At 53.6% G+C, this 24,436-nt stretch overlaps 1 protein-coding gene across 4 annotated transcripts in view; it reads right to left on the reverse strand.

Annotated features, from left to right (window-relative positions):
* The window catches only part of TTC7B (tetratricopeptide repeat domain 7B), a 211,185-nt gene that overhangs the window by 78,386 nt on the left and 108,363 nt on the right, over positions 1-24,436 (reverse strand). For all 4 annotated transcript variants that reach the window (XM_045822944.1, XM_045822943.1, XM_045822942.1 and 1 more), the window contains exons 10-15: positions 15,360-15,443; positions 14,260-14,364; positions 12,242-12,359; positions 10,069-10,126; positions 4,241-4,313; positions 1,490-1,650 (exon numbers count right to left, since the gene is read on the reverse strand). In XM_045822944.1, the coding sequence (XP_045678900.1) occupies positions 1,490-1,650; positions 4,241-4,313; positions 10,069-10,126; positions 12,242-12,359; positions 14,260-14,364; positions 15,360-15,443 (599 nt within the window). The remainder of the gene's footprint in view (positions 1-1,489; positions 1,651-4,240; positions 4,314-10,068; positions 10,127-12,241; positions 12,360-14,259; positions 14,365-15,359; positions 15,444-24,436) is intronic.

Raw genomic sequence — 24,436 nt, forward strand, 5'->3', positions numbered from 1 at the left:
GCTGGGGCGCAGAGAAGTGCTCTTTTCACTGGGAGACAATGAAATGTTTGTAATGGAAATGTGTGAACCGGTGTTCCGAGGAGAGCTGCTGAAACTCGCTGATTGAAAAACACAGTGAGGTGATGAGGCAGAGACATCAAGCCCAAGATGAAGAGGATCCACTTAAAGTTTGCGACTGCTCTTATTTCACCGAAATGAAGAGAGCCGGCTGGGGCCACGAGCTCCACTCCTTCCTCCTCCCCTGTCCCCGCGGCCCCCGCCCCATTACTGACCCTGCCACGGAGACAATTCGAACCTGCCTGGCATGCAGGGCTGTTGACTGTGTCTGGCAGCAACAGTGTACCGTTTCCTAGCTACTCCACGGACGATAAAACAGGAGCCGGGCAGCCCGAGAGACAATGTCTGCTCTGCAAAGCCTAACCAGCAAGCGTGGATTCTGGGACTCCACGGAAACGGAAACGTAAGCAGACAATTCAAACACAGAGCCGTTTATAGTGACAGTTCTCACGTTACGTACAAATATTGATTGACCGATGTAAAGAATTCCATTTCCTAGAGAATGAAACCAAGGCAGAAAGGGGTCAGGTTACCCTGGTCAAAGTTGCCGAAACGTAACAATCAGCTGAAACTAGCAGAGGCCCCAGTCCCCGCAGGACCAACAGGCTCTGAAGCACTGTGTTTCCCCAAGTGTCAGTCGTGGGAGTTCGCTCCCTGTGACGTTTGCCACTCCCCGGTGTATCGACCAGTATTTTCTTAGTATTTTCCTTCAAACTGACTTTAACTCAACTCATTTAAGAAACTCTTAGTCTCCCTCTGAGCGATCTTTTCTCTGAAATCATACTTCGATATGTAGTTATCTATTTTCAAATGTACATTTAAAAATAGATAACTCTTAACATAAAAAGGTTCATCCTCCCCCATCTGAGATCACCCCGTGTGCCCCAAGGGTACCAGCGGAAAAACGGATGAAGAGTTTGAACTTGCTAGGGACGAGCTGGCAGACCTCAGCTGCCTCCGGACAACACGGTTCGAATGCGCGGGTCCACGTCTATGCGGGTTTGCGTCAATGGACACGGTGAAGAAAGGCGTTTTCTCTTTCTCAATAACACTTCCTTTTCTCTAGCTTACTTTATTGTAAGAACCCAGTATATGTCACAAGGAACATTCAAAAAATGTGTCATCGACTGTTTATATTCATGGGTAAGACTTCTCTCATCAGCAGGCTGTTAGTGGCTAAGCTTTTGGGGACTCGGGAGCTCTCCACGGGTCTGCCACTGTGCCGGGGACTGGCGCCCCTAACCTCCGCATCGTTGGGGGTCAACGGCACATCTGTGTCTGAACACCATGAGAAAACACGGAGCGCAGGGGGCTTCGCACTGTTCACCCTCGGGACGTCCGTGAAGGACTTAGATCAGCGCGAAGGAAGTCGCTGTGAGAGTGGATTCAGTAGCTTCCGAGTCAGGGAAAACCAGAGCCTGGGAGCACTCACATGAAATTTTCCGGGTACTCGCTCAGGGCCATGTCCACGATGTTCAGCGCGTCATGGTGGTGCTTCTGCGCGGACAGCAGGAGGGCCAGCAGGTGCAGGGCGTTGGCGTCGTCGCCTTGCAGCTGCAGCGCCTGGCGCACGTACCCCAGTGCCTCCGGGATCTGGTGGAAAACACAACCAGGACGCATTTTCGAACACACACACACACACACACACACACAGCCACCATTTCCCTATCTGCTTCTCAAGGGCCGTTTCGCCCCGGTCCGCACTCCGGTTTTAGGCCCGGCCTCCGCGGGCGGAGGCACCGGGACGTTCGGGGCAGACGGGGAAGTGGGGGCTGTCTTCGAGCCAGTGTGACTCCCAGCTCCAAATCTGTTCTCCTCCCCCCACATACACCCTTGGCCTTTCCCCACCAAACGGATCTCCTTTTGGTCACGCTGAAGATAATGTCACTAAAGGGAGGCACAGAGAAATGGCCAGAGGTTTTCGGTGGAATTCAACTGCCCAGCCTGAACGGTTCTCACTTTCTAAAGGAGGAAGGACTGGAGTCGAAGTGCTGAAGTCACGAAAGCGTTAACGGAGCTTTCTGAGTGACCAGACACCTGCGGCTCCGTCCAAGTCCCTTTGCCCCGGTTCCCCGTCAGATGTCAGGGACAAACACGCCCGCAAACAGAAACCCCACACCTTCCCAAACTACCACCCGAACACTCGACCCGAGAAGCACGTGGCGGAGCCACGTTAGACTCGAGCAGGACCAGACACAGCCTTAACCTTCAGTGTACAGCAGCTGTTCCAGTCTTTCTTCATGTGGTGAAACGCACACGCAGTGAACAGTGAGCACCCCAGCTTCCACGCAGGTTTAGCAGCAACGAGGGAGGATTAGGGCTGGAAGCTGGGTTTTGAAAGAGAGCTCAGGGTGGGAGCTTCCTGCACCGCTGGCCCGGGGACCCTTCCGCCGGACCCCCTCTCAGCCATCCTGCTTCTTCCCAAACCCTCGGAAACGCACTCCCGAGTGGGAAGCCACGACTTGTGCTTTTCCCCTCTCTGGAATCCCATTTCTGATGGGTTTAATGATACATGCTGGCCATGGGGGCTTTCTGCTCGCAGCCATGGAATCGTGGCTGTTGCAGCGAGAAGGGAGATCGTCTGCCCAAACCTTCCTTCACGGGAGGAAGCTGAGCCCAGAGATGAAATAACTCGAGCAAGGTCACCCCGCCCTTGAGCTCCTGAGATGAATGGCACAAGGGGTTCTGATTCCTCTCCCACCCTCGGCTCCTAGACAAATGGCACTGGTTCTAAAGAAAGGGGGCCGCAGGCCCCGTGCCCGTGGTCAGCAGGGAAATGCTGCCACCAAAGTCTGGGGCTGTCATGCTGCGTGCCCACGAAGGCCGCTCACACGCACGAGGCTCAGCCCGAGGGATGAGCATGGACGGTGTGAACAGCACCCAGCCCGGCACTGTGGGGAGGGCTGAGAGGCAGGGGACACCCACAGTGACGATGTGCAGGGATGACCAGAGCAATCGGGGACGGGCTGGCCCAGGGTTCAACAGATGCCCTGGAGGGAGAGCTGACTCGAAGGAATTCTGAGCTGGCTCCTTCGTTCCGTGAGTATCCCTGAGTGCCTGCCACCTGCCGGGCAGTGTTCCCGCGGCCCAGGAGAGCAGCGGTGACGATGGACACAGGCTCCTGCCCCCGCTGAACCTCGAGTCCAGTGAAAAAGTGAGAAAGACACGGACCGGCAGAGCTGAGCAAGAGGAAGGAGAAGCGCAGGCCGCTGCAGGGAAAGGCTCCGTGGAGGTGGGGAGAGAAGGTCCCGGTGGGGAGACAGGCCAGGTGGCTGGTCCCCAGCGCTCAGCTGTTGCAGCAGCAGCCCATGCTCAGCCCAGCTGTGAGCCACGCCATGCCGGGTGAGAGGACCTTTACAGAGGAGGGGGCTGGGTCTCCTCAGCCCCTGGGTCCCCAGTGGGAGCCACCGATCTGGGAAGTCGGATGCATGCCTACCGCCTGGGCTGCCAGGGGAATGGCATGTCTGGGGAAGTGACCTTCTGCTCACCCTCCAGTCAGCACTCAGGAATGTGCCGGGGTTACCACCAGTGTCTTGCACCTGGTGGGCAGGCGGACATGTGGCCAACGTCTCCTGAACAGCTGGGAGAGGATGGGAAGGGATGAGAATGGCAAAGGCAGCTTCTGGAAGCTGCCAAAGAAAAGACGAAGGCCAGTAAAGTTTGTCCCTCCTCTAAGAATACTGTGGACTCTCCTATTTCAAGGAGCCGCTATGTGGAATTGTTGCCACCCTCTACGTGTTTAGAGGAACTGGTGTCTTTTGTCTCTGTCTCCTGGCATCTTCCTGTCAAGCACCCATACCCGAATGGCACCCAAGCCCCGACCAGTGACTACATTCCCACGATGCTGAGGGCTCAGCGCCGGGCTCTGTGACAGGGGACATGGGCTCTTGGACGGCTCCTAGGTACATGCCCAGTGCTGCGCCCAGGCTGCCGTCCGACCCCAGGTGGGCCCTCGGATCCAGGGACTGAACCTTCCAAAGCAGAGCCTGGCGTGACCAGAACACCAGGGTCTTGGCTGTGAGGAGGCCACGTCCCGTGGCGGGGCGGGGGGGGGGGGGGCGTGTCCCGGCTCCGGGCCAGCCTCGGGTGAGTGGAGGCCCAGCCACTAGCTCAGACAGAGGTGCCGGAGGAGCCGCACCAAGCAGAGCGTGCACCCAGTCCAGGAAACGTTCGAGAAACCGACCTGTCGGGAGATGGCGAGCTGCAGAGCCAGGTAGAAAGCTGCTTGGTGGTCGGTAGGTGACAGGCTGTGGGCCCTGAAAGAGCAGTGACGGCCGTTAGCACGAGGGAGAGGGTCTCAGACAGGCGTTCACATGTGCATTTTTACACCAAGGCCACACATTTAACTCCTGACTGGTTCATTTAAACTCCCCGCCTTTGTTCGCTAACAAATGCAACGCGTTTTCCCTTTTCTGCACGTAGCTAGGACACAGCAGCGTACTTCTGAGCTTGGCGCTGCCTCTGAAGGGGCAGCCGCAGATGCCGGGTTTGAGCATGAGCTGCAGGCAGAGGCTCCGCAGGCCCCAAGCTCTGGCCCCCGGCACTTGGAGCAGAAGAGGCCCTCCCGTTACGCTGGGACACCACGAGGCTACGGATGCACTTGCTAAGGTGACGGCTACTTCGGTTAAGTTGTGGCTCGGCCTTACCGCTACTTCCTCCAAATTTCTGGATTTCAGAGAAAACGACCTGAAAATCAAGACCCGGCTTTGCTTGTAAAACGAGGCTTTGGTTGGTGATGGACTCACTACAGGGAGCAAAGAAGGCTAGGCATTCAGTCCTCTGAAGCTACCAGGGTCCCTGCGGCTTGCTAACTTTGGCCACGTGACTCTGGCACGTCAGGCTGCGGCTCAGCCCTGGGTCTGGTTTTATCAACTGGCCTTGGACGCCGGATGGGAAGGGGCTGCGCTGGCCTCCTAATGACCTGCAAGTGTGGTGATTCTTGCTTTTATGTGAAAGTCAATCATAGTTCGCCGAGAGCAACTCACAATGAGACTGTATGTAACATACTCTGCGCTGAAAGTCTGGAGAGAAGTGAAAACAAACTTACACTTTTCTTTAAAAGGCACAATGGAGCAGACTAATTAAAATCGGGAGGGCCTGGATCGTAAACAAGCCTTCATGCTGCTCTGCCAACATTCTGTGATTAAAGGAAGGCTTCTAGCAGCATAGAGCAAACTCGGGATAGAGAAGCAAGCCGAATCATGATGGGGCCAACAGCAGCAAACACGCCAAGGAGGGCTCTCTCCAGTAGGGAGGCCTCGTGGGAGTGTCCGTCTGCCGCGGGGACAAACACGACAAAGTCGTCCATGTGTCTGGGACAGTGTCCGGGACATTGTCCAGGCAAACAAGGTTGCTCAGGGGGGTGGACTGGAGGGAGCAAGGTGGGGGTCTCTGTCCTTTCATTGCTCTTGAGAGCAAAGCACCTAAAGTCGCCTCCCTGGTTACCTCACCGGTGACTCTGGCTGGAGACGCAGCCTTGGGACTCGCCTCGCCTTCAGAGAAGAGGCTCAGCCTGTTTGCCTGCGTTGCCCTTTTAGCTGTCTCGTTTCTGCCAGTATGCTCCAGTTTTTACTGTTTCATCAGCACTGGTGCTCCCGTGCATTTGTACATCAAAGACTTTTCCCCTTTGGTGCTGGCGGGAGATAGGATTGGGATGTCACGGTTTCTGTCTCTCCCATTATCCAGGGAAAATGAATACGAAATTAGTTGTGAAGAGACAGTGAATTATTTAGCATTCTTTATTTTATCTCATTTCTTTCATAATTAAGAAAAAAGCCAGGTTTCTACAACCATCAAAAAAGAATTCCTCCGAGCTGTCATTTTCTCAGCCCGGTTCAGATTTTGCAAACGTGAGGTTAAATCAGACCCATGGTTGCCTCTACTCAACACCAACCGAGTGAAAAGCTGGCAATGGTCTGGCGTGTTCGGGGCGATGGATAAGGATGGTTCTGACCCCAGGCCCGACCTTGGCGCCAGCAAATGATTATTAACTGTGAGCTGCAGGCCTCTGAAGAGACCGACCCGGAAGTGCTAGAGATCTTGGCCTTTCTGGGTGGGTTAGGGCAGCATCCGGAGAACTGCAGACTTGGCTAATGGTGGATACCCACCTGCCAGATTCCTCATGAGGCTCGACTGAAGCATAGAGGTCTCAGAAACCTCATTTTTGTAATTAGGCTAATGAGTTAAACTGACCACTTTAGCTGGAGAAAATAAATAAGAACACCCAGCAAAACAAGAAGTGCTGGAAGTGCATGTTGATCACATGAGACTCTCGAAAACTCACTTCCATCATGCAGAACAACTCAGCAGCTGTGCTTCCTGTGGCGGAACCACTGCGGTGTGCCTGCGGCCGACCGCTCAACAGGTGTCGCCGAGCAGTGCAGGTGAGAGGAAACTCATCCGTGTTCTTGAGAACTACAAGCCTGCTGAACTCTGCACGTGAGTACAAAGCAGCCCACAAACCCCGCCCCCATACAGCAGGCGTCTGGTGGCGCTGCTAAGAGAAACCACAGGGGTGCTCACTAAGGGCTTCCCTTGTCAAAGCAGCTCCATACCCACTAATTTAATTTCTTGTCCATGAACAAAGAATTGTTCGACAGCTGGGTCACCAGGCCACCCATCCATTCTCTATCCACTCGTCCATCCATCCATCCATCCCTCCCTCTGCCCATCCATCCATCCATCAACCCATGCATCCATCCATACATCCCTCCGCCCATCCATCCATCCATCTACCCATCCATCCTTAATCCATCTATTCATCCATCCATCCATCCACCCATCTATCCCTCTGCCCATCCATCCATCTGTTCATCCATTCATCCATTTGCCCATCCACCCATCCATCCATCCATCCATCCACCCATGCATCCACCCATGCATCCATCCCTCTGCCCATCCATCCATTCATCTACCCACCAACCCACATTATTCAGTCCCCATGTGATGCCTGTGACAACTGCTGGGGAGACGAACCATGCACATGCCTTTCCTTGAGGAACATCCCTTCTCCCCACAGAGCCCGGGGAGACCCATGGTGGCCAATGCAATGCAGTGGGAGCCAGGCCCCCAGAGAAGCGTGCCGGGCTGTTGCTGCAGAGCAGGGGATCGGCCTCCTGTAGACCACCTGTCTACAACCCCGGGTGCCTTGAGGTCCACCCAGTGCTCTCCTAGACTCTCCAACATGCTCCAGAGCTGAACCAACAATATAGAAAAAGCTGGTCAATTCTGACCCTGGTCACTAAGATACACAGTTTGCAACAATAATAACTACAACTTATAAAGCATCTACTATTAAGCATCTGGTCCAAGACCATCCAGTGAAAGAGCCAGAGCCAAAGTGGAACTCCGAGGCCTGGAGCTCTCCACCGAGTCACCCTGCTGCCTCGTTTGGTCTGTCCTCCTGGAAGGCCCCTTCAGTCCAGATCACCGCAGAAGTGTGGTGGGTGTATTGTTCGGGCAAGAAAACAAAATGTGCAAACCTGGTCAGATCTACCATTCAGGAACTTCCCATTCGTGACGCACACAGGATGACCAACACGTCCTGGTCTGCCCGGGATTTCCCTGGGCTTAGTTAGCCCTGAAATTCCCACAGTCTGGGACACCGCTCAGGTCCTGACCAACTGGGGGCAGGGGTCACTCCATACACGCAAATCGTACTACATTCAGGCTTGAATTCAAGCCTGGGGGAGAGAGGGCAAGGATGTGAGATTGCGCATCACCACACTGCGACAACCAACGACGACATATGCCACCTCTTCCTCAGGGAGCGGCCCAGACTCCTGCGTGCCGGGCGCCGGGTCTCTGCGGCGTGCTCTCTGCTGCCGCTTCCAGGCTCCTCGCTGCGGGGTGCGAGCGTGCGCAGGGGCAGCCCCCAGGCCAGTTCGGCGTCTTCAGAAAGCACATGTCTTCGGTGTGTGCAGTTTGTACACACGTGTTTTTGTTTGTTTGTTGTTTTTTGAACGGGGCAAATGCATTGGTTCCGCTGCTTGGGTTGAGCTTCCGTACGAACAGCCGAGATGCGAATAATGTTCTGCATCTCCATATTACGATGCAGAAATGCAAGTGGGAGGCCTTCAAAAACCTTTGTGAACCTTTCTGAATTCTCACTCTAGGAAAATGGAGTTAATTTTTACATCTGCGTTGGCACTTTTTGTTTTCCTTTTAAACAAAAATTGCCAAACAATAGTATAAATAGCATTGTGGGGAGGAGATTTAAATACATGGTAAAAAAAAAAGTACTTCTCATCCAAGTGGTTTTTAAATATCCATTTACATTTAGGGAGCAATACAAATCATTCATATTTACTTAAAATCTTTCCTTACAGATTAAGTCTACGATGATGCACTATAACAGTCCTAGTTAATGTGTACTTGAAACAAAATAATTTTATTTCTTTGAAAAATATCCTTTACTTCATGTATATACTAATTTAGTTTACCCTTCCACAATAAACCACGTAGATGAGTAGGATTTTATTCCTCTTCATTCCCACATGAACTGATGTTTTAAAAATCTCTTTGAATTCCAACCTAAAAGCCTAAGTCAGAGGAACAAAAAGGAATCCGGGCCAAGGGAACAGCTGTCACAGAACACAGAGCCCTGAGTTCCACCGCCTCGGGGCAGACCGCCGCCAGGGCTGCTTCCACGGGGCCAGTCAGGTGAGCAGACCTAAGCAAGAGAGAGGCGGTGACCACGTTCTCAGGCATCGCTGTGTGTGCTTGACCAAGTGGGACTGGAGAGTCAGAAGCTCCCGATCCCTCGAGATGGAAACGCTTCCCACACTGCCGTGCTGGAGAATGCCAGCAGGAGCTCAGCACGGGGACAGCCGCTCTGTCTGCAGAAGTCAGTCGGTGCCCTTTGTCACCAACCAGGCTGGGCCCGGCAAGGCGAGGAGCCTCGGGCCGGCCCGGTGTGGGGGGACACAGAAATGGGATGAAGGAGTCCGGACTGGCTGGAGCCAACGCGAGGGGGCGACGTCTCGAAAAGGGGACCACGCACGTGGTGGCAAAGCTGTAGGCCACCCGGCTGTAGGAGAGAGACCTGACACAGGTTCTTAGGTGTTGAGGGGTCCTCATGACATCTGGGGGCAGGTTACTAACTTTCTAGTACAAATTCCAAGGAAGCAATGTGACTCGGATATCTTTGTAGCGAGAAAGGATCCATAGCAATTAGAGATTTGACATCATGGGCCTGTACCCCAGGCGACGATTCATTGCAGCGATTTATTACAGCTGCAGTGAGAATGAGATGAGGGCAGTGTGGTGCGGCGGGCACCGGAAAGGCTGGGCGAGAGTCGGGAAACCCCGAGCCTGTCCTGACCATTCAACAGAGATGTGACTCTGGCAACTCTCCCCAGCCCTGCATGGCGGTCCCTCACCTGCAGTGAGCGTGCTCCTGGTCCTGTCCACCTTACGGAGAGGGCGTGAGGATGAGGTTACGTAAGGGGTGTGAACAGACACTGTGACACTCAAGCGTTCGCTGGTTATAAAGCATTCTCCAAATTCCACGAAAGGTGCACGGACACAGACGAACACAAGGCATTGTGGAGCGTGGCCAGGCTGGAGGGGACGGGCCGGCTTGACTGTCATAGAGTATTTCAGAGACTGTCCTAAAATCCGGCCTTTTTATTTCTTCATATAAAAATCTGCAACTTGACAGGTTAAAAAAAAAAAGAGCTAGAAAGAAATGATCCCTTTTCTAGATGATGACAAATGTCTTTAATAAAAGGAATCATCTCCCTAGACGTACAAAGTGTCTGTCTTCTTGGAGCTGAACTGCTTTATTAGGAATTGATGAAGTGTGCCCAGCGGAGGATCAGATGAAGGATACAGACCTACACGGCAGCAGACGGTGCAGCGAGTTCTGCTACTCTATAATCAGTGCTCAGACGAGCACTCCCAGGGGTGAAACACTGTTTACATAATCTTTATAAATATCTCTGCCTTTTATACTTATCATAGTGTGGTGTCACTCTGCACAGCCGAGCGAAAAGATGAACTCCCACTCACCTCTGAAATGCAAGCAGCGCCTTCTTCTGCAGGACCTCCTGCATCCCTCGCAGCGAAGCTGAGAAGAGGGTTCAGTTAGTCGGGGGCATGGCAGATCGGGGAGTTTTGAACAAAGACAAAACTTGTCACAAAAACTATGCACTCAGTTGGATTATAAGCAACAGATCCCGGGTGCCTGTGAGCCCAGTGCTGTCCCGGGCACCGTGGAGGATGAGGCTCTGGTCCTCGTGGGGAACACGTGGAATGGTGTCGAGGGGCCAGTGTGAGTTGCATGTCCGCTCTTAGTGCCCCCGGGCGTAGGGGGCCACCTTTCAAAGACCACCTGGGAACTCCTGAGGGGACGACGTCTGTTTTCTCGAGCGCAGGCTGGGGTGAAGCCTGGCCCTGCCCAGTGGCAGAGAAGATAATCAGGCCCCAGTGGAGCTGGACCGGACGGCCTCCAGAGGTGCTTCTGGCACAGAGAAGCTACGATGCTTGGCCCGGGGCACTAGCTCGATGCCTGGAAAGGCCAGTGTAAGTCACACTGTGCAGTGACAGGACCTCCAGTACCTGGAGATGCACACACACACACACACACACACACACACAAGGGGACGACCAGGCAAGCCCAACACTGAGACGGGAAAACCGGCTCCGCGGTGTGAGGCCGACTTGCCGTGAGCCAGCCCTTTCCCTGCGGACGGCACGTGGGTCTGGAGCCCTCGGAGTCTGTTGCGGGAACTGAAAGGGCACTTTTCACTGGGGCACACAAAAAAGTCCCAGCGGAGCCTGTTTATGGCTGGAACGGGAGGAGGCCCTTATCTACTAACCGCACTGTGGCGGATCCCATGCCCACATTCCACTGAGGACGGTCGAGGGCTGCCCCGGAGAGCTGGCTGTGCCTGCCGCCCGTGGCTCACAGAACAGGACCTGCCGAGCTAGAGGGAACCACACAGGGGCCCAAATGGGTCACGAATGCACGGTGGGGCCCAGCAGGGTCACAAGCGCCTCTCCCAGGGTAACACGGCTAATTAGGGGTAGAGTCCAAACTAAGAATCTGTATGGATAAATGCATGGCATTAAACTGACACTTCACTGACAGCCTACCGTAGGTAAAATAATGTGCTGGGTAGTGCCAATATCTCGTGTGTATATAAAATATTTGCAAAAAAATCTATTATTAAAAAAATCAACGGATAGGCAACACTTCTTCGGGGCATTTGAAATTTTCAAGCAGAGGAAAGAAAAATTGGGGGTAAGCTGTAAAAATGCTGTAACAAAACTACACAGAAAAAGGAAGCAAGCGGACGCCATTAAAAAGTCCGGACAGTATTCTCTCCCCGGGCCCGAGCGGGAGGGGCACACGAGGAGCCCACGGCAGACGGGCTCCAGGCTCCGGGCTCCCGAGCAGGGCGGGGGCTGCAAGGCTATGTGCCTTCTGCCAATGCGCTCACATTCATTTCCGAACTTTTTATATTCAACAATAAATTTTAAAGGAATGATAGAGTTCAGAGAAAACAATTTATCGGTTTATGCTTTCTGCAAACCTGTCATTGAAAACTTCACGAAGTGTATGAAACATTGTTTAGCCAGAGCCTGTCCACCAAAACCCTAAGTGTATCGAAAACGTGTGCTATCGCTGCATGGGTGTCTGGCGTGCGGTCGCATTGCACGCGTGCATATCCGTGAATTAGATAGAGTGTACACCTGGAGAAGGGGCGGGTGCTGGCCAACCAAGGGGAGCTTCCGGGAAGCGGCTGGCCCTGGACTAGTCTGCATTCCTGTGCTGAAGACCCAACATCCTCTCGCTCCAGGACAACCCAACTGAGCGCTGGGGCACAGGCAGGCACAGGCTGGGTCAGGTGAATCGGCTCTCAGGGCACCCCACTCACCTTGCACCTCATGACAGATGCCCTGCACCTACCAGCTGGCCACCTGTGCACCACCAGCCCCATGCGCCTGGAAGAGAGCTTGGGAGCCCTGGCGCAAGGCCTCGGCCCCTTGCCTCCCGTTCTCCAAGCAGTCCAAGCAACAAGGACAGCAGCAGCAGGGCCCCACGGGATGGCACACCAGAACGACCCAGTGTACATGCCCCCCAAGGACGGAGGGAGCTGTGGGAGCCCTGCGGTGCAGACGGGCAGCCCAGCCCTCACCCACGGCGCCCACGGCGCCCACGGGGTGGGGCTTCTCTCACCGTCAGTGGCCTGCAGACTGTATGTGAGCCCCAGAGCTAAGTAGCCTTTGGCCTTGAACTCGGACGTCTTCTCTCCCACATCGACGACTGTTTTGGCAAACTTCTCCGCCTCTTCCAACTGAAAAACCAGACAGATGAACAATAACAGTAAGAACCTGCAGAGCTTCTAACACGAGTTACCGTAACCGCCGGCTGCCGAAAGCAGACTCCTGTGAGTCACCGTGAGAACGACGCCCAGATCTCCGAGTTCCACGCTGGCCATCAGTCCATGTTCCAAACTCGGAGCTAACCGTCCTCGGGACGCCTGCCTGGCCTTTCCTCTTTAAAGTTTTCCTTTTGTCCTCTCCTCCAACGTCACCGTCACGTCTGGCAGGGCTCCTGTCCCTCTCGTCTTCCCTTTAACTCTTGGCTCTGCGGTCAGGCTGGGCGAGGCAGTCAGGAGTTGCATCTCGGATACAGGGGTGGGCGAAAGTAGGTTTACAGCCACAGTACAAATAAATAATCAATAAGGAATAACACAAGAGTAAACTCTGCGGCGTGCACTCACAACTGTAAACCTCCTTCTGCCCACCCCGTGTATGTAAATAATAAAGTTCTTGAAATGTTTTGTGTTTGAGTCACACATTTTTCTTTCAACATAACGAATCCATTTAGACTTGGATGCTCTTTCCCACAGCCTGTTAAAAACGTCAAAACTCCGTCTCTTTATTTCACAACCGCACAGCACATGGACCTGGCATCGGCAGACGCCAGCGAGAATGTGCACCTATAAACTACACCCACGCCCGGCCTTTCCCACGGTGACTAGAGGCAAAAACAATAATAAGGCCTGTTCCTTGGAAGCACGGCGAACGTTGATGCTCTTGAAGCTGGATGACAGGGCATGGGCGTTCTTTACTCTCCTTACTTCTGTGGTGTTTGGGAGTTTTAATAATAAAAATGGAAAAAATATAAACAGAAGAGATGGGTTGCTTTCATCTCTGAAAAAACAGAGTAGATTCATGTTAGGCATTGCAGACAGATGTGCTGTGGTCCGGAACAGCACCCCGCTGGGTGGCGTGCCCAGGCCACAGCTGGGAACTGGCGTTTCCAGACAGAGGGGTCGGGGTCAGGGTCAGGCGCCCCTCCACCCACCCCTGCTCCGGTGCCCCGGTGCCCATGGCCTCATGGCTCCAAGCCGGTGAACCCTGCGTGGGCCACACGATGCCTTCACTGCCGCCTGTTTCCGGCGACAGCCTGCTCTTCCAACATGTCTTCTTTCTCTCACATTTTACCGAGTAAAATGGAACAAAGGTAGAACCCATTCTTCACAAGGCTTACTTTTGCCCTGTTGCATGAGAATAAGTGTGCAGGGAGTCGGGGAGGGACAAACAAGCAGCAAGGACCATAATGGTAAAAAAAAAAACCAAACCCCTTAGCAAGGCCCCTCCGTCTTTTGGGAGAATTCGTCTTATCACCGATCTTGATACAAAGTCACAGAAAAGAAACTAAAACCCCTCTCGGTAATCGGTCTGACTTTTCTACTTTCCATTGAGAAGCAGACGGTATACGTTTGAGGGGCAGTAACACCGCCACCCACGGGGCTGCTCCCAGTTCGGACCTGGGCCGGACTGCCGGAGGGGGAAGGCAGGCGGAAGGCGGAGGAGCGGAGAGAGGCGGGTGGGCTTACACGTGAGCAGCGCACACCCCGCAGCCCCACGTCGCCTCCCCGAGGCCGGGCGCACCTGAGCGTGGACCCCGGTTCTGCCTCATCACTTCTGCTTCTGAAGCCCGGTGCCAGGGCACGGGAAAGCCTGGGGCATGGGCACACGCTGGCTCTCACCGTCGTGAGGGCGGGCGTGTGAGGCCCGAGGGGGCCAGGGGTCTGGGGCGCAAGCAGCCCCGTGTCGGTGCACCGGTGAGTCACCGCTCCCACTCTCAGCGCCCAGGAGCACGCAGCCCCGCAGCCCCGCAGCCCCGCAGCCCCGCAGCCCCGCAGCCCCACCCGGCCCTGCCCTGCGCAGAGCCGCCGCACTCACCCAGTGAAGGGAGCCCATGCACAGCTTGGCGGCCAGGAGGGGGATGGTGGCGTCGTCGGGCTTCAGCCGGATGCACTCCTTCAGCACCTTCACGGCACGGGCAGACTGGGCAGAGGAGATCAACTCTGTGAAACTCGGAATGTTGGACAGGACCAAACATGAGAACCTCCCCCCAGGGGTTTTAGTTGGCTGCCCTCTTAATGAGGTTTTCCAACTCGGAGCTGCCACCCATGCCGGGGAAGGGGGGGGGGGGCCTGGGGCCAGCAACCGCCAGAGCGCGGGGCCCCTAAGTGACGGCGGGTGAACTGTGGTTCAGACGAGTGGAAATGCTTCCCTGGAATCACCTGCGTTGTCTTCCCTACCTGGGTAGCCATTGTAAAGATAAGGCAAAAAGAAAGACGGTGGAGGCTCCTGTTATTGTAAAAAGTAAACTGTCCCATTTATAGCATACTCTAATAAATTTGTCTCAACTTAGCCCAAATAATCTTACATCACAGACGTAACGACTCACTAAATGGCAGACTCACTAAATGGCCCAAATATCTTCACTGGGTATGTACCACGTGGGGGATGCTACCCTGGGCACCCAGTGGGCGTCATCTCATTTCCTGGATCACTCTTCCATGAGGTAGGTCCCGTCACGACCACATTTCACGGAAGAGGAGGCTGAGGTACTAAGTGACCTGGTCACAGAGCCCAGACCGTAACTCCAGCAGGTAGACTCCAAAGCTGACGCTTTCCACTAATATTACAAGCCACCCGACACCCCAAATTGCTAACGAGAACTAAACGATTTCCCCTTCAGGAATAAGTCCGCACTCCCAAACGAGTGGAAGGGCTTCAGGGGGAAGAAACTAGCCTGAGTTGAAGCCCCGTATCACCATGACGAAGTTACAACGGCTAGAAAAAGGCAAGTATTTCATAATTCATCCCAATGACGTGCCCACGCTCATAATGAAACGTGAACGCTCATTTACGAAGGACCAGAGGGCAGACCCGGACAGCTGGTTTAGACCTCCGAGACGCGGTACGTGACCCCTTGGGGTGCGAAGGCGCTGAGCCCCGACGGGCGGAACTGCGTGCCGCGGAGGGGGACTCACCTTTCCAGCAGCCATGAGCGACAGAGCGAACTGGTACCAGAGGTGGAACTCCTCAAAGGCGAACTTCATGGCTCTTTCCAGGCACTGGTGTGGAAAGAAGGACAAACACAGACCTCTGAGAATGGCCAGGTCTGCTGGCCACGTGCGGGTTTGTGTCTGCGCACACTGAGGTAAGACCTACGAGAACTGCCTTCCTTCATTGCTCAAAACACAGTCTCCCACCAAACCCCCCCGCGGAGCCCCCACAGGGGAGGATGCCCTGCGCTGGAAGCCCGGACAGCCCATCGCTGACCGGGATGACCCGTGACCTTGAGCAGCTTTTCATCCAGCACAGGCAAAGGGGCAGGTGCACGAATAGCTCAACAACAAGGCCCAACCAGACCAGCGCCCCACGAGCGGGAGACACAAAGCACTCTGGGACAGTGGTAATGGGATTCAGGAATGGCGTCTTGGGAGGAAGGCATTTGAGCTGGGCCTCAATCCAGGAGAATGGAAACCTCGGCTACGACTTGGAAATGGCACTCCAGGAAGCACGGGCATGGACGACAGGGCGTGCCTTTGCTCGGCGACGGCGAGTGGGCCAGTAGGAACGCAGCCGCGGTGGTGCACGGCAGGGAGGGAGAAGTCAGGCTGGAAGACCGGCCTGGGCTGTGGCAGCTCCTTGTCAAAGTTGCTCCATCTCCCTCGTCCACCCCAGCCTTGGGTCTCCCTCCTCTGTGCTCCGAGAGTCATCCAGGGTGGGACAGCCACTCTGAAATGACTGAGCAGGAGGAAAGAGCTGGGCCCCTGATGCCATGAGACGCTGTGGCCTCTTGCCAGACTTCTTGTCGTGGGGGACAAAGTAAATGCCTGTTTGGCTAAGTCACTGTAAGTCCTTTGGTTACATCCGGGTCCACCTCTCACCACCACAGACACTGAGTGGCAGCGCCGGACCGTGAACCTGACCCCAGAGCCCTCTTAGCTGCTCTGCTTCATTGGTAAGCAACAGGATCCTGCTTCTGTGCCTTTAAGAAGCCCAGAGGGGAAAAATACTAAAGCAGCTTCCGGGAAAGATCAGCGGGAAAGTAGGCAGCTGGGGGTGGGGGTAGTGAGGGGAGACTTAATCCCGCTGTGGGGTGGCAGGGGCTAGGAATTAATGGGGGAGATAGGTGTTAGGGAGAGAACACTGAACAATGAAAAGCCAACGGTGCTTAGAAACCGATTCGGGGAAGGGAGCAAGGAATGATGAAGGCGAGACAAGAACAGTGATCACGTTGCCTGAGATTAGGCAAAGGGGAGGGTAGGTGGAGAGAAGGGGTAGGAGATGATGATCAAAAACAGGTTTGTTCCAACGGCTCCCCTCAACCAATTCAATGCAATAGAACCACTAAGTACTTAAATGTGCGCTCAGAAACATTTAGATGTTGAAATGTTTTTTTTCTCCTTTTGCTAAGAGGAATGGTAAACATCAACTGTTTTCCTGATAAACGAAAGGAGTTCAGCAGCTGAAACAGTCTGTTCTGAATCAGAAGCTAGATGATATAAATAAGTGTGCATCCTTATTTTCCTTTGTGCCAAAGGCTAACAGGGTCGTTACACTCAGTGAAAAACGCGTCCAGGAAGCTTCATTCCAGGTGTTACAGGAAAACACCAGCCCTCATAAAGGGCAGATTCAGAATTTTGAGGCTGCAAGGGAATTTGGGGAGCATCTAGGCAAGGTCCCCAAAGGAGAGGACATTTGTCATTTTGGCTGCCTATCACCATAAATCTCTTCTGACTTCTTGTTTCAGGGGTGGGGGGGGGGCACCCTAGGTAGAAGGGGAGCAGCCTCTCTGCTCTCCAGGAAGGGTGAAAGGAGGAGGGAAACGCTCGGAGTGTCACATGACCCCAGCAGGGCCACTCAGGGGCCCCTGCCAGCCCTTGGCCCCTGGAGTGGTGAGGCTGGATGAGACCCTCAGCTACTGCTCCCCGTGGCCGGGCCTGGGGGGTCGCAGAAGCAGCGGGGTTGGTAGGGGCCCTCCAGAGCAAATGGGGGCAGGGGCCTGGCCTCCTCGACTTCCGCTCACGCCCACGTTTCAGCCTTCTGTGGCCCTGGGGAGCAGTGGGCCTCAGTAAACCTCTTTTCCGCCTAACTAGTCGGCTCCGTTACTTACAGCCAAGGTCCTGAAGGTACACCCAGCCGAGTGCTTCAGGCCCCTCCCCTAACAACCCCTTAGTTTCTGCCTAAGAACCTTCCAGAACAGGGAATTTGCAACCTGAGTAGAAATAATCTTGTAGCTGGAAATAATGCAGGCGATGCGGCTGCAGATGCAGTGTGTGAGTTGGGACAAGCCGGTGAGCCATTCTATACCTAGACTCCTCACTGTAAAGTGGGCACTATAACAGTAATTAATGTAGAGTTGTCAAGAAGGCTACATTAGTTAATACATATAAGCATGATTAGTTAATACACAGAAGAATAGTACCTCAGATATAGGCTTGTAAGGGCTAAAAAAAGTTAGCTATAACCTCTTTTTAAAAAACTTAACATTCTTATATTAAGAAAACTGCATAATACCTATTACTTTGCCCAAATTTAATGTATAAAAATTCAAATGTATTTTTTTAGCTATGAAATTTATTTACTTATGTATTTATTTTTGTTGTTCAAGTACAATTGTCTCCATTTCCCGCCCCCCACTGCTCCCCGCCGCACCCCGGCCATCCCCGCCTCCCTCCCGTGATCCCACCCGCCTTTGGCTTTGTCCGTGGGGCACAATGTGGGGGAAAGGGGGGAAGTGTTATCAGGAACATGTATAAAGGACACATGGGTGAAAACTCAAGTTTATAAAGCATTATATCAGAAATAGTTATTTGTTTTTCAAAATGTTTCCTCATTTTAGAAAAGGACCCCAGCTGAGGTCCTCGGAAATGGTGCGCAACTGCACAGAACCAGACGAGAACACGTTTGTCATTTTTTCCCTTAACCACTGGTGCCCGCCCCGAAGTTCCTATGCTGAGAGCTGGCCCCATGGGGCGGTGTTAGAAGGTGGGGCCTTTGGGAGATGACTGAGTCCGAGGGCAGAGCCCCCAGGACTAGGATCAGTGTCCTTACAAAGGATGGGAGACAGACCCTTTGTTCCTTCCTGAGCACGCAGCAGCGAGACGCTGGCAGCCTGCATCCCAGAGGTGGGCCTCCGCCAGACAGCGAATCTGTTGGAGCCATGACCTTGGACTTCAAGTCACAAGTAGGACTATTGTGTTCCTCCACTCACAGATGAGGAGCGCAGACTCTGCGAGGCTCCGCAAGGTCTCGGTGGCTTCCCGAGGAGCCGGAGCAGAACCCAGGCAGTCCGGCTGTGGGCGGAGCTCTGAGCACAACAGCCCGTGGCCTCCCTCGAGGAGCCACTCACACCTACCGTCCCAGGCCCGCCCACGCTGCATGAAGCAAACACAGCTAAATCGGAGGCCCCTAAAACTGCCACCAGTTCCCTGAACTACTTCTGAGATCCAGCAAGACTTTTCACTGCCAATGGGGCCCTTGCGCCTTTTTGGGACCCCTGAGGCTACTAAGGACTGAGGCCTTTCCAGCTCGCAGAATTTTCAAGAAACTTCACAGATCCCACAATGCCCTCCAGCCCCACTGCAGCCGGGGATGCCGCGTCCCCAGCCCACGTCAAAGGTGCTCAGTTCACATGGGTCATGCCCTTCCTCTACACTCACTGCCGCATCTCTCAGACCCCCTCCCAGCTCGGGTCTCCTCCTCATCACTGTAACAGCCCACACCCCCCAGTAAGCCACAGGGTGTCACACGGGGCACGAAGGGACACGAGTCCACAGTCACAAACCGGCCCTGCCCCCCCGCTCCGAGGAGCCCGGGCTCCGGCATCCCGGCCGAGGCTCTGTCTCCCCGTGGGGTCCTGGCATCCCACGTGCAGTGACGCGCCGCCTCTGAGAAAGCACCCAGGTGGCTCCAGATGCTCCTGAAGTCCCAGCGCCAAGCACACGGCTTGATACATAACATGTCCTCCCCTACATTCCTGCAAACATCACGGTTACGTAACTCCTACGCAGCTCAGGTCAGTGTGCCTGAGTCACACCCAGAGGCCTCTCCCAAAGACCAAAGGAGGACACCGAGGAGATCGGAGCTCAGGCACTTGCTGTCTGCACCTTCTGCCCCCTAGACGGGGTGTCTGCTCACCCCAAGTCCGTCTGACTATCCCTTTTAGGCACCTCAATCCTAGCTGCATGTGACAGGGTGAAAACCTCCAGTTTTAACAGACTGGGGAGGTTGGGAAAAGAATACATGCTGTAAAACGAAAAGAAGAGCAATTTACATTTTAATAATGGCTCCAGCCTAAAAGAAGTGCTGACGGAAATGGACTTTTAAGACGACACAGGCGCTGAAACCTATATAATTCTATGAACCAAGGTCACTCCAATCAATTCAACAAAAAGGAAGGACAGACGCAGGTGTTTAGTGCATGTTGGGGGCATTTCCCAGGCTGCTTCAATCACCCAGGCCCAGCACGGCTGGTGGCTGGGAAGGGGACAGCGGAGGCAGACACGCGGCCGAGGACAGCAGTCCCGTGGCTCAGGGGCCAGACTGCCCCAGGCCTAATCCAGCCTCCTTACCCTCCAGCCACAGGGCGGTCATGGGCCACACGCAGTAACCTTTAAAAATGCACATGAAATGCTTTGAAGGGTGTCTGGCACAGAACGAACGCTATAAACGTGTCGCTGTGGATGATGTTTGCCTGAAACAAACCAGCAGCAGGTCCCACGAGGTTTGGGCTTCTGCCTGAAGGGGGGAGCGCAGGGGAGGAAGAGGAGCCCTGGGAAGGGCGAACGGGGAGCCAGCTCGGGGCGGAGGGAGAGTGGGAGAGGTGACAGCAGGTTCTGGCCTCTTCCCCTTGTGGTGTCCGGTGAAGACACGGCGGCGTGGGCCCAGGGAGCGGCACGCGGTGTCCAGGTCTGCCGGTCCCTGAGTCACCCGCGCGAAACAGCAGGTGACGTCTCAGATCACCCCCCTTTCCAGGAAAGAAGATGGGTTTGGCAGCAGTACTAAATTTCTACCAGGAAGGACCGGCCCCTTCGCTGCAATCGCCTCGCCGCTGCCACCTCTCCAAAGCCCGGATAACGCTCACTCAATACCACGGATGTTTTGGTAGAACCATTACCAGGGTCTAAACGGCATCCTGACCACGTGAGTGGCCGTCAGAAATGTCCCTTGCAGAAATGCTTCCTTCGGCAGCGAAAACGTATCCTTTCTGGGCTTTCGTCTCAGCTCTTCACCCACCAGCCGTCTCCGAGGGGCAGCAGGAGGGGGCAGCTCCTCTGGCACAGGAGCGGGATTTAGCAATTACCTTCCTCGTCCGCAAAGCCCAATCACACGGCCCGGGCGCAAGGCAGCGACAGCTGTACCGTACCACAGCGAGGAGAAGCCAGAGTCTATTTTCGGAATTCGAGAGTGAGATTCCGCATCCAAAAAACCCATGGAGGAGGGGGCAGGAAGAAAAGAAATCAGATTTCGCCTCAGATGTAGCCTGGAGCTTCTGAAACTCATCACCGTTAAACCAGAACACATGACACCGTGAGCTGTCGGCGTGACACTCGCCTGCGTGGACAGGCTGGCCGGGTCCTGAGTTGCCCTGACACAGACCCTTCCGCCGACGAGGAGGAAGAGTTTCTTTTCTGGGTCCTCTGCACTTCACGCCAGCTAATGCATGCACTTCTTTGCAGCTGTGAAACAATGTTTTTTATTTTCCCGTGGTACACGGACAACATTTTGTGTCTTTACTTTTGGCGGTGAGAAGCGCAGCAACTCAGACACTTGGGACTGTCAGCTGAGACCCGCGGGCACGATCAGACAGAATCAGAGGGTGGGCTGGAACCTGTGAAATTACCCGGATCCATTTCTACCCTGTGGGCGAGGAAACGAAGAGCCAGACAGGAGACTGGGCCTGCCCAGGGTCGCGCAGAACCCGGGTCTCATAACAGTCAGTCCAGAGCCCTGATCTCTGAGTTAACGAAACAAATTAAAACATTTTTTAAAAGTGTAAATTAAAGTGGAACTGGAGAGAGCTAATCCACAAGGGCCTTGAGTCTAGGAAAGGCTTCTTAAAAGTGTGCTTCTGGGGTTCTGAGCTACCAGCACAAACCCCTCCCAACCCAGGTTTTGAGAAAACACAGATGGTGCCCATCGAATCCTGCTCAGATCTCTCTCCCCTTAAATTAAAAATAAAACAGAGCAAACCCCACATCCATGCCCCCCTCCCATTTCTCTCTTTGCTTTGAAACCACATGACCGCCCCAAGCGAGGAGTCTCAGAGCTTTATTACTTTGGCAAATGCCTAAATTAAAGGACAGCATCGCCTCTGGCCACAGTGGAGGTGCAGAGAGGGAGCTGCTTTTCAAGGGCCACAGGCTTTATTGCGGACCTGGATGCGGGCGCCGCCCTCCAGCACGCTCGCGATAGCTGGTTCTCTGTCATTCTTGCAAAATGAATCACTAAATTCAAGACACGGACATTTCCTTCCTCTACCTCCTCCCTCTTCAACTGTCTCTCACCTTTTGGTGTCTGTCTGTTTCAGGCTGTCTCCCTTGGCTCGGGGCATCTGGTTTTAACCCTTCGACCGCAGCTGCTGCTGCCTCGCCTGCCCGTGCAAGCTTGGACTGAGGGAGGGAAGGGAAGAGGCCCGGACACAGCAGCCCGGGGTGGGGGAGTGTCACGTACAGTGTAGGTGCTCATGAATCCTTGAACGAAGGAATCCATATGGCCCCAGTGTTAGGATCCATTCTTCTGAGTACGCTTTAAGGGTGGCCATGGACAAACAAGAAAGCGCTGTGGGGAGTGCAGGGAAATGCAGAGCACCTGGAGGTGATGCCACGGCAGGTGCCCTGCGGCCTGGGGGCCAACTCCCACCCGCTGCGCGTTCAGGGTCCGACAGCTGGGAGTCATTTATAGGTGGGCACCGGCCGTCAGTTGGAAGAGAGGAAACACGAACTCTGAATCCAATAAAATAATTTATTACTCCCAAACAACCCCATTCTCCTCCTCATTAATGCACCTGCATTACAAAAACTAATCATTATCACGCGCTAATTTAACCAATAAAAATTTTGTGGAGACTTGTCTCCTCTCTCGTTATATTCTGCACAATATCCTTGATTTTGCTGCTTGGTTCTCAAAGACTAAAAAATTCAGTATCTGGCCCTTCTTAGAAGAGCTTGCCAACCCCCAGGCTGACTTTCTGGGGCCCTCTCTGTCACTGAGGCAGGACGGATTGGCCTCGTGGTTCTGAAGAGACAGACCAGGTGAAAGTTACCAGGACACAGCTTCCGAGGAACCCCTTCTGATGGACGGAATGGTTTGCACTGTCGTCTCCCACCAGCTGTGCTGGCTGTTCACACCCATCCGTTTCAGGGGGTAGAAGCACAGAGTGGTTAGGTATCTTTCCTGAAGTTGCACAGCTAGGAAAGGGCAGCATCAGGATTTGAACCCAGATACGCCTAACTCCAACACTGCGTTATTTCACTGTGCGATGGAGGATGCTACTCAGGGTCCAGGGTCAGCAGTCAGGGTTGTTACAGGGCGAATGTTTACTTTAGAAAGCAGATTATCAACACCACCAATAAGAACAGTACCATACACTTTGCATACATTATCTCTTTTACCATCACAACAGCCCTTAGAGGTAGGTCCTATTACACCTGCATTTCCCCCATAAGAGAATGGGTTTAGAGAAGTAAAGGAACACCTCAAGTTCATCCTTGGCATGGAAAGTAGGAGAACTGAGAATTCAAACTGAATCTGATATCAAAATGTGAGATACGATCCAAATACTGTCCAAAGTGATCTAGAGATTCAGTGCAACCTCTATCAAAATTCCAACAGCCTTTTTTGCAGAAGCGGAAGCCAATCCTCCAATTCATGGGGAGCTGCAAGCCGCCCAGGACAGGCGAAACAATCTCGAACGGGAGCGAAGTCGGAGAACCCACACGTCTCGATGTCAAAGCTTAGGGCAAAGATGCGGCAACCACACCAGCTCGGGACAGACACACAGCGTCAGGAGACAGGACTATGGGCACGGACATCAACCCGCACGCCTGCGGCCAGCTGATTTCAGTACGCCCATCCGAGGGGGGGGAGGGCAGTCTGAGCCAATGTGGGAACCACTCGATTTCCGAGTGCAGGAGAATGATGAAGGGGCGCCCCTACTGACGCCACACACAAAAACCAACTCAAAATGACAACAACCTAAGCAGAAGAGCAAAAATCCTAAAATCCTTACAGAAAAACAAAGGAATGAATCTTCGTGACCTTGAAACTGGCAACAGACTCTTAGCTATGACACCAGTAACAGAAGCATCAGAGGGAAAAAATTGGCATGTCGGACTTCATCAGGATTAAAAACTCTCGTGCATCACAGAACGTCATCGGAAAATGAAAAGACGAACGACAGAACGGGAGACATTCCTGCGAGTCGTGTGTCTGCTAAGGGTTTATTAGACACAGTAAAGAAAGAACTCCTGTAACTCAATAACAACAACAACAAAACCCAGTTTGAAAATGGGCTGGTCTTGTACAGACATTTCTCCAAACATAATATCCAAAGGGCCAAACAGCCAACAAGCACATGGAAAGATATTCAGCTTCATCAGTCCCTAGGGAAGAGCAAACCAAACCCACAATGAGACACCACTGCACAGCTGCTGGAATGGCTATTACAGCAAAACAACAACAACAAAAAACAAGTGTTGGTGACAATATGGAGAAATTGGGCCCCTTGTGCCCTGATGCTGTGAGTGTAAAATAGGGCAGCTGCTTTCAAAAAACACCAAAAAACCCCCCAACAGTTTGGTGGTTCCTTAAAAAGTGAAACGGAATGACCATATGATCCGGCAATTACAGTGTCACGCGTGCGCACGTGTATATCCCCCAAAGAACCAAACACTGGAACTCAGACATGTGTGTGCCAATGTTCACTACAGCATTATTCACAATAGCCAGAGGGCAGAAATAATCCACATTTCCATTAGTAGATAAGTGGACAAACAAAATGTGGCATATGCAGGCAAAAAAATATTATTCAGCAAAAATGGGAACGCGGTCTCAA

The sequence above is a fragment of the Phyllostomus hastatus genome, unplaced genomic scaffold (genome assembly GCF_019186645.2).
Source record: "Phyllostomus hastatus isolate PE091 unplaced genomic scaffold, TTU_PhHast_1.1 phas_scaffold_501, whole genome shotgun sequence".
NCBI classification, from domain to species: Eukaryota; Metazoa; Chordata; class Mammalia; order Chiroptera; family Phyllostomidae; genus Phyllostomus; species Phyllostomus hastatus.